Source organism: Carassius auratus, chromosome 9 (genome assembly GCF_003368295.1).
Source record: "Carassius auratus strain Wakin chromosome 9, ASM336829v1, whole genome shotgun sequence".
In the NCBI taxonomy this organism is placed as follows: domain Eukaryota; kingdom Metazoa; phylum Chordata; class Actinopteri; order Cypriniformes; family Cyprinidae; genus Carassius; species Carassius auratus.
Window position 1 is genome coordinate 104,367 of NC_039251.1, and position 10,907 is coordinate 115,273.

Consider the following 10,907-nt stretch of genomic DNA (forward strand, 5'->3'; position numbering starts at 1 on the left):
ATTAGAACAGTAGTTCCAACCTTTCTGACTCCTGCTTTTGTAGGTGTTCTTGATTAAAGGGATTAAATTATTTTTTTTTTAATTCACAAATAAAAATTTCAATAAAATATTTTGGAGCCTGACAGAAACCTTTTATATAAAGACTAGGTCTTTAAATTACACTTAAAATTATTTCATATATCCAGCCTTTTGTTCTTGAAATTAAATTCAGTAAATGTAACAAATGTAAAAACGTGCTTTAAATCATAAAGGCATTTTTTAAAGCATTTTAAAATCAATTAACACATCCAAAAAAATGATTGTGTGTCACTGCAGATTGCGGCAACTCCCTGCATCCCTTCATCATTTCCCATGTGCAGCAGTTTATGTGAAGTTAGCAGGCTTCAGACCAACAGATGTGTGTTTGGAGTCGGAGAGGATACCTTACCGGCCTGAGTGGAGTATGAGAGCCATGATGGAGATGATCAACCTGTTGAACGGAGAGCTCACTGCAGTGCTCACTGTACGCCTCATTCACTGCCTTTACACCTGGCATAACATGCATTTTTGACAATCTGCTTATGATCTGACTGCTTTTAAACAATAGATCTGACAACTCAGTGAAGGTGAAAAAAAAAAAGATAAAGCTGAATTTAAGTTTTAATGAAACTGCATTTATATACTAAGCAGGACAAACACAGGTGTAAAGGAGAACAAATGTATAGTCATATAACACTTGGTAACAATGCAAAACACTTTCTATTTGAAGCAGTTGCATGAAATGTGATGTGACGTATCCAAATGTGCATTTTCAGGCAACTGAACCACAGCTGACTGTGCTGTTATACAATGCAGAAGGGACACTCGTCCACAGACCTCTTGTGGAGAAAGGCCTCGCTAATTATGCATAAATCTTGTAAAGGTAAGTGTGAAAGTGAATTTAATTCAAGGAAACGGTCTAAACATTTATTTCTTTCATGTTATTTTTCTGTTTCTGCAGGTTGTGTCAGTGATGCTGGAGATTTCAAAGAAGCTTCTGAGACAGCAAAACATTTTATGTTGAAGTTGTCTAATGCTTGGGGTTTTATGCTACTTTTGTGTGCATGCATTTTATGTTAAAACATTTTGTTTTGTTTGTGCAGCTATGCCTAGTTTTATGTTAAATATTTGTATTGTTCAAGTTCAAAGCTGCTTTAAAGTAGCAATAATATTTTGTTAATATAATGTATATTTGTTGAGCAGAGCTGAAGTAAAACTGTTGTAGACTCTGACTTATGTTTTTTTGGATCAAATCATAATTTACTTTTTGAAATCTTGGTTGTTATCAATAATAGCAGACTTCACCAATCAATGCACTTTTTCCTTCAGACCACTACAGGAAGTATTCTGCAGAACCTTTCACAATTCATCAGCAGACCTGCCAACCTGTGTGCGTTTTGCTTAGTGGCTACAGTACGTATTTGACCTCAAAGTACGCTGGTACGATTTGTCACCCTAAACTACGTGAAAAATCTAGAGACACCTCTGTCCATGTGCAGTATTTAAAAGTAGCAACAGAAAAAGATGAATTCAACCAATCTGAGTGCTTTTTTTATTTAATGATTTCTGCATTGAATTTCTCGTAGTAGCCTATGGTTTATAGTTGATGTTAAAAGCGGATGTTGTCCTAACCAACCGTCAGATGCTCTGGCAGAAGCATCTGCGTGTGAGGCTGACCGAAATCTGCGGTTTAATGTGTTTGAGATGTGCTGTTTTCATAATGCATAACTTACATTTTTTAACACTTACATTACAGGTTTATGATCCATCTGTAGATGTAAAAAAAAAAAGCCATGGAAATATTTCCATTTTGCTGTCAGAAGTGCATGAGCTTTTGCTTTGCGATTCTTCACTAAACTCCACAGACTTCATTTCGAACAAGCAGACCATAAATGTGAATTTTATTTGTTTGCTCATGAAGAATTTTAAACCTACAAATAAGTTTATTCGAAAGTGACGTGGCCAAGTATGCCCTGAATTTGTGCTCTGCATTCAACCCATTTAAAGTGAACACGCACACATCGTGAACACACACCTGGAGCAGTGGGCAGCCATTTATGCTGCGGTGCCCCGGGAGCAGATGGGGTTCTGTGCCTTGCTCAAGGGACCTCAGTCATAGTATTGAAGGTTGAAGAGAGTGCTGTACATTCACCATACCACCCCCACTCCCCTACAATCCCTGCCGGCATGAGACCCACAATCTCTGGGTTACAAGTCTGACTCTGTAACCATTAGGCCACGACTTCCCTGTTTGTGTGATAGCACTAACTGTAAAGTGTAAAATGTTTTACTTTTTCATTTTTAGTTTAGTAACTTTTGCTTTAAAATTATTTTTGTTTTTAGATTGCAATGTTACAACGTAATGTGATTTTAATGCTTTCTTCGCACATAATATATGCATACATGCTTACATTCACTTTGTTTGATCCAAATACAAAATACAGAGGTATAGGCTAGTGTATACTGCAAATCAGACGAAAAATACAAAGATATACATTTTTGCTCATCACCCAGCCCTATACTGGGCGATATGTGTACTGGAGATTTTTATGTGTGTGTGTGTGTGTGTATATATATATATATATATATATATATATAATATAGGCCTAGCTAAATTAATAAATGGCAAAAATTTACTAAACAGTTATGGTAAATTGGAAAATACAGTAAATGGTTCATGTTTAACAATGTTTTCCTAATAAAAGGCCTTTAAAAGTTTTAAATTCAGATTTTAAATATTTTTGGTCACATTACCACTAAAATATCTCAAGTCTGACAGACCTAAAGACTGTTTACAATCATTGGACAGACCAGGGGCAGCATTTCCCTATGATAGTTGCGGCAAAACCCACAATGAATATAATGATATTGTAAGGAATTGTGTGCTTCTAATTTTATAGCAACGAGCTGAACACCTCTGGTGTGACTTTAAATACAGACCTTGACTCATCAGAAAACTCATCACCAATGACCTGTACAATACAATACTCTTGCATCAAATATTGAAATGCAGTTTTTAAATGCACGAATTGTGTTTTCATCTTGTTTGCCAGTTTTGGAAGTGCCTTCTTCTGTTCTAAAGAAGCGGGTGTAGCAATACTTCTGTCTGTATAGTGAGTTTTGGTTCAAGGTCTGCATTTAAAGTCACACCAGAGGTGTTCATTTGGGATTAGGACTTGGCTTTCTGCAGACCAGTCAAGTTCTTCCACACTAACTGAATCAATCATTTCTCTTTGAATCTTGCCTTCTATACAGAGGCGCTGTCATGTTGGAATAGAAAAGGATCCTGTCCAAACTGTAGCTATAAAATGAAAAGCCCATAATACCTTACAATATCATCATTACATGCTTGAACACTGAGATTCATCCTCACTGAAATGACTAAAGTAGTTTAACCTGTTCATTAGAAGGGGTGTCTAATACTTTTGTCAATATAGTGTATGTCCATATTCTCTCTGAGGAATTATAAGAATGATGGTAATCCACCAAACCGTACAGTTCATCTGATAACATCAAGCCTATTTTATCTCTTAACACAACATACAAAGATTTTATTTTTTTAATATTTGAAACATTCACACAATACCAATATTCTTACACTCTACTTCATTTAAGTTAATTTGTTTTCCTTTCATTTAAAATAAAACTATTTGGGGCTTTTCATGCCTTAGTGTCCATAATGACATGACCCTCTGCGTCTTTTAACCGCACACGTCCTGTCGGGTATTGTGTCTCTTGCCGTCCATCTGAGTAAACGGTTTTAACTGTACCATCTGGATACTCCCGTCGTTTGAAATCTGCAGTGTGGATCTCTCGCTGACCGGTGTTAAACTGGATCACCTTACTGCCATCCCTGAAAGCAGAATAAAAATGGTGTGACTTGAGCGTGACTCTTTATCATAACACGTTGGGTTTGAGGGCTGTGGGTTTACTCACGGATTCAGCTGTATTATTGTTCCATCTGTTAGAACACTTTCCTCTCTCCCATCAGGATAAAGTGTCTTGATTGTCTGATCAGGGAAAGTGATTTCCTTACGTCCATCAGGGAAATGTTTCTCTAAGAAAAGACAGAGCGGACGATTAAGACCTAGAATTTTGACTCCTAAAAACTTCATTTTAAGACAAATTCAGGCCCACCTGTTTGATTGTTAGGAAACTGAAGCACTTCCATCCCATCTGGATAGGTTATGTGTGTGGTCTGAGCTTCTGCATAGTAATAAATCTACAAAACAAATTACACTGCTAATTAAGATGATAACATTTATAATAATTACACTGGTGCAAACATAAAAATGCATGAATAATTTCAGAGTCTATTCCTCACCACTCTTTGATCAGGCATTGTGTGTTTGACATCCCCATTGAAAAACATGACTTTGACTGTCTGTCCATCAGCAGAAAGCTCTTTCCTCGTGCCATTTGGAAAAACAACAAGTCGGCCTCCATCAGGAAGCACTTTCTCAATCTGTAACGTACATGTATATTTGATTTACAGTTCCATCTGAAAGTGAATAATATTGATCATTTTTGTAACATGGCCCCTATCTCTTAATTGATGGGGGTTTTGGTGGCTCAGTTTTGTTCTAAATGGCATTCCCCTCAATCTGGAATTTGTTGAAACTTTTAGTTTGAGTTAAAGAGAGTACCTTGTCTGACTGTGTGAGCTCTTCCTGTTCCTTCTCTGATTGTTCAATGGCAGGGAGTGAGTTAATTAGTGGAGAGGCATGGTTCAGCTCAGTAGTAACTAGTCCATCCGAACACTGGGTTTCCACTGGACTTGGCTCATATTTGAAGCTGATACTCTCTTTCATTTGTTCAGGGAAAAAAGCTGTGGGGAATTAATTGAGAGTCATGCTACATGGCAATCACAATGTAAGAACACAGATATATAAATAAAAGATATGTTTTTGGTTAGAACCACAAAAAAGTATGCATTACTAATCTTGATGTAGAATGACAATACCCGAGTTTGTGAGAGGGATCTGTGTCTCTGGACTTCCCTTTCTGCTGCTGCTGCTGTTTTTTGAACTCCGAGAAGGACTCTAAATACATAAAAACATACCAAGACATTGTGAAATATTACACACATTTACAGGCAGGTTTGTAAGTTATTTAAATAACCAGTTTACAGTTAGTTGAGCTTTTAAAGTGTTTATATACACTGCCATCTAAAAGTTTGGGATAGGTAAGATTTTTAAATGGAGTCTTTTATGGCTTATAAGGCTTTATCTGTTTGACCCAAAACACAGTAATATTGCAATTTCCAATACTGGTTTCCTACTTTAAAATATCATTTTCTTTAATACAGCACAGAATTCATCAGCCATTTCTCCAGTCTTCAGTGTCACATGATCCATCAGAAATCTTTCTAATATGCTGATTTATTCTCAGTTGAAACTGTTGTGCTGCTTAATATTTTTTGGAACCTGTTATCATTTTTTCTTTGATGAATAAAATGTTAAAAAGAACAGCACTAATTCAGAATATTGAACATATCTAATAATTTATTTCTTAAAATAAGGAAAATATTTACTGACCCCAAACTTTTAAATAATAGTGTATATTGTAAAAAAAAAAAAAATCAATTTTGAATAAACAATGTTCTTTTTTTATATTTATATTTTTCAAACAATCCTGAAAAAAATATCACTGGTACCAAAAAATATTAAGCAGCACAACTTTCCAACACTGATAATAAATCAGCATATTAGAATCATTTCTGAAAATTCTGCTTTGCTTCACAGGAATAAATTATACAAAAATAGAAAACAGTTTAAATTGCAATAATATTAAACAAAATAAATAAATAAAAATCTGTATTTTTTTTATCAAATAGATTAAGCCTTGAGCAGAAGAAGCTTTTGAACAGCAATGCATGTATAAACAGATGGGTGCAGAAATCTTTCAGACTTGCCACTTCTACTCTTACCCTGGCATCTGCACGTTTGGACCCAGTGCTAGTTTTATTGCTAGACGCAGAGATCCTTCCTTTTCCTTCTCTTTCTCAGCACTCTTCCATGCACTGAGGCGCAGTTTCTCGAGTGTCCGCACTTGGTCTCTGAGGGACGTGTTCTCTGCACTCAGAGCATCTACCTGCTGTCGCAGACGACTCTGTGTGTTGCTCCAACGAGCCTCTCGTTTGCGCAAGTCTTCCTGCAGCACATTTAGCTGCTGCTTTAGAGCCTAATACAGACATATACAGTCAGATTAAAAGACATAAAACAACTTATTATAATAAGCAGAACTGGAAGTGTCCAAACGATACTTTTCCAACAGACCTGGATCTCATCTCGTTCCTGTTTATCAGGTCTTGCTCTCACAGTTGCTGCATGCTTTTCAAAAAGCTTCCTTTCACGCTGCAATTTCTTTTGCTCCTCCCTTTTAAACTCCTCCCACTTTGCAATCTCCTCCATCCTCTTCTTTTCAAATTCAGCCTTTTCTTTTCTGTATTGGACAAATGTCTTTTAAAAAGTTTTCAGATCAAATGTTTTCGGCATGACAAATAACTTACTACATTCATATTGCTCAGTCATTTGCAGTTTAGCTGTGAACAGTACTGAAATATCCCAAATTTGAACAAGATTACAGATTACAGATTATTTGAACAAGAAAAATAAGGGACTATACTTGAGATGATCTCTCGTGTCCTGGTTTTCCTGCTTAAGTTTGGCCAGTGCCGCATTCTCAGATTTGAACCTTTCAATCTCAGTTTCCAGCTCCACCAAACGCTCACGAAGAAGTCTTGATTGAGCTGAAAATAATTCAGTTTTTTTCAATATTAATAATACGAAATGTTTCTTCAGAGCCAAATCATCATATTAGAATGACTTCTGAAGATCGGGAGAGCGGCTGCTGAAAACTAAAAACTTTGCCATCGCAAATTCTACAAATGAATTGCCTTAAACAACATCGTACCAATATATCATGCATCCCTAGCAAAAAAATCTAATAAGCACATTTGATAGCTCTATGAAAAACATCAAAACACTAGTGTTACCTGCTCCTTCTTCACTGGGCACATTCTGTGGTTCCTGCGCCTGCACCACTGTTACCGGAGGAGAAGGTTTAGGCTTGAGAGCTGGAAACAGCTTTGATACCAGCTGGCATGTCGGTGGGGCTTCTTTCTGATTTCCAACTGCATGTGGACTGCCACCTGCTGGTTTTACCCCCTTAGAGAAGGCAACCTTTCTTTTCAGAGCCCTCTCTGATGGGGACTCCTCTGCGGGACAACAGGACTCCTCCTCAGGGTCATTCCAGGTATCATCGTCATCAAACTCTAACTGGGCTCTTGATTCTAAGAGAGTAGAGTCTCCATTGGTACTCAAACTCCTCTCATCCTCCTCTGGACTGCTGGCACCATCCCGGTCTTGATATGTGCGTTTATCATAAGGCAGAGTGGTAGGCACTTGAAAGCAGTGGGTTATGGGTGGATTGGGAAAGGATTGCAACCTTGAATTACAATTCAACAAGTTTTCATCCAACTTTTCATCAGTTTCCTCTTCGTAGAACCCTCTCTGTTCTTTTGGTCCTATGCTAATGATGTCTCTCTGTATCGCAGTGTTTGTAGGAGGAACTGGAGGAACACTAGGAGTTACTGCGGGACCTTGACCACGGCTAGGTAGTGCAGACTGACTGGTGGCTTTGATGGGAGTGGAGGAGAGACGCCTGCGATCTCTCTGAAGGAGGGTGCTGATGAAGGACGAGTTGCTGGAGAAGGATATTTCATCCGCTGCACGTTCCAGCAACTCAAACTCTCCAAGTTCAACACACTCACGCTGGTGATCTTGTTCCCAGCGCTGTCTCCGCTCTGTGAACCACACCTCAAATGAGTTTTCTGCAACACATGCATTACCCTCCACACCACTATGTTCTCCTTCCTTATTGCTGTCTGCTGTGGGGACACTGTTGATCTTCTGCTTGGACGAGAGATCAGGTTTTTGTTGGAACTGAGCTGAGATGGGGCTCATATTCTCACTCTGGTGTCCAACAAGAACACGAGGTTGAACGGTCATCTTGGCGACTGGCGCTGTGGTTTTATTTTGAGGAATATTCTCTTTATTGAGCACAGCAGTCTTGCGTTGGATCACAGGATGTGTGGATTTAAAGCCTTGGGTTTTGTTTTTGACAGAGTTCTTGTTGGACCTCATGTCGGGGTCTTGGGAAACTTTTAGGTTTGGACATGAGGAGGGCTTGGGGTTAGGTGGACTTTTTCTCTGTGGTGGCACAGCGGCTTTTCCCCTGGTAAACCGGGCCAGACCTTCTCCTCGTTTAAGAAAGGGTCTTTTCACCTTCACGCTTTCAGCCGGCGCGTTCTACGTAAGTGAATATGAAGAAAAATTAGAAGAAGATGAGCAATGAAGAAAGATGAGGCCAATCCAAGAAAGAAAAAAAAAGCTACAAAAATGCTTTTTTTTTTTGTACCTCAAAATCGACACGACAAGTTTTGATGGTATTTATTACTGATTCCAAACATCATTGACATTTTATCTTCAGTCTTCAGCTAGACACATCTTGTCAACATGAACAGCTTTAATTCATGCTAAGGTTTGTACAGTAACTGACCTTTTCCATCAGTTTCTGGTCTTCCATCTTAAGCCGCTCTTCCAGTATTTCTTCAAACGTTCTCCCACTAAACCCCGATTTGATGGGTCTAAAATGGACACACACTTAACACTTTAACAAGACTGAAACACTGCAGTTGTCCATTGCATTGTATTCAATCTTACCGTTTTGAAGTTTACCTGTCTTGTGGCTCTGAGTCACACACTTTTCTGTACATAGTTTGCTCTTCGATAGTGGACTGAAGCGATTCTTCATAATTACGATCACTGTTGTCATGTCCACTGTTCATCTCCACCACACTTTGTTCCTGGTTCCACCCAGTTGTCTCTAGAGCGGGATATGAAATGAGCCAGTCAAATCTCAACCTGTCTTACTGGTTATCGACCATCTGAAGTGAAGTATAGCTCTCCCAATCTTATGTATATTTATTTATAGTGTAACAAAATACTAAATAAGAGCTCTTTGTGTACAGATGAATGACACATGTACCATAAATCACATACCTGCAGTATTCTGTGGTTTTCCCAGAAGTCTTTGTGGTTCATGTTGTAGTCTAAGCAGCTGTTCCTGCTGGTGGGCTTTTAGCTGCTCTTGCATGCGATGTTGCATTTGCTTCAGCTGGACAAATAAATAAGCCATTAGATTACTATCAAATCTAAATATTAAACATTTGAAATATTGCATTTTTAATAAGAAGATCTAAATGTACATAATTGTGCTAAAGATTAAAAACCATAACACTTTCCAAATAAAACATACGTTATATATGACATATGAGATGAATTCCCAAGAAGAAAATAACAAGCAGAAAAATTAAACAAAGCAAGATGATTGCAAAAGGAATATTAACCGAGGTCCCCAACCCACCTGTTCAAGCTTAGCTATTAACGGCAGATCCCGTGTGTTTCTTAAAACATCTTGGATACTCTGCAGCTCACTGTTTAAAGATGCATCAAACAGCTCAGTTTCCCTGAGTGTCCTGCCACCACCAGCCGTACTGCACACATCCACGCTGGCACAGCTGCTGCTCCGGGAGAGGGGCAGCGGGGAAAACTGACAGCTGAAAGAGTCATCCGGATCCTGAACCACCAGACTGCCGCTGCTCCCGACGGACCCTGAACCGGCTTCTCCCGGGGACCCGTGTAATATCACCCCTGCACGGGAGCTGTCTGGGATCCACTGGGAAAGGAAGTGAAACTGCCCTTGCTGGAGTCCAGCTGGAGACGACATCATGATGACGCTGACCTGGCTCAAACCCTGAAAAGGGGGGTTTACAAATACACGTTAAAACTGTTGGTCACGTTGACTCCATTGAGTTATTCAGATAGCAAGGTGAGAGATAAGAGACTGAGTACTTGATTGCTTTATGTAGAGGGGAGTGAGGTAAACTGTGCCACCTTTTACAGTAATATTATTTCCTGCATTTAAATTCAAAGCTTATTATCAGATATAGATGAGCCATACAGTTTTAGAATATCTAAGATACAGTTTACCGGAGCGTTTGGTAAACTTACCTTGATTCTCTCTATGTGACCACAATAGAAAAGGGCCCATAATAATGTGCAGTTTGCCAGATTAAATTTGTGACGCATCTTATCCCATAAAATTTTCACTTTCAACATTGACTACAACAAATATGTTTTCATCAACGTTAGGTACACTGTAAAGTTAAAGTTTTATGAATTTATAAATAAACTGCTCCTGCTAATTTGTCCCAAAAGCATCGAGTTAGGGGTCATTTAAATGTACAAGAGGATTTTTAGAGGTTGGCTATAACTGCATTAAAATTAAAATTCCTGACATCTTACGTTTATCGCATTACGTAATAAAAAAGCGCTCTATTTCAGGTAAACAACAACACACTCAAGTGTCTGTCTGTTAGCAAATTACTTCTAAAGCAGCTGCATTTAACCACTGACTGAGTATAAACAAACTGAAATGACACACTAGCTGTGTCTATAAGTCTAATATACCGTCTAGACGAACAAAATCCAGTCTGGGTAAATTAAGCAGCACAGTTTTGACACCATGTATGTGTTCGGCAACTACTTAACAGTATTTTAGGAAACGGCAAAATTGCATCGTTTTAAAATATAAAGCCACATTTCGACGTAATATCATGTTTTTAAGTCTGAGGTTTTTAGATGTAGTGACTTTTCCATACCTTTATTAGGGTTGCCGACTCGGGTATTTAAATATTTCAGCAGTTGACGTCTGAACTTTGGTAGGTTTCGAACGATGCCGCCATAACAAAGCGTAGCCCGCGAGACTGACGAGTGAAACCGCGAGCACCGGTGCATGCTGGGAGATGTAGTCAGAAACCCTTT

The 10,907-nt window shown here is 38.5% G+C and overlaps 1 protein-coding gene and 1 pseudogene across 1 annotated transcript in view; one reads left to right on the plus strand and one right to left on the minus strand.

Moving 5' to 3' along the window:
- The window catches only part of LOC113108102 (RING finger protein 17-like), a 44,538-nt gene extending 41,147 nt beyond the window's left edge, over positions 1-3,391 (plus strand). The window contains 3 exon segments of the mRNA XM_026270919.1: positions 316-502; positions 795-901; positions 980-3,391. Coding sequence (XP_026126704.1) covers positions 316-502; positions 795-890 — 283 coding nt within the window. The 3' untranslated portion in view covers positions 891-901; positions 980-3,391.
- A 148-nt stretch (positions 3,392-3,539) lies between these two features.
- LOC113108103 (centromere protein J-like) lies at positions 3,540-10,895 on the minus strand (annotated as a pseudogene).
- Positions 10,896-10,907: the final 12 nt, after the last annotated feature.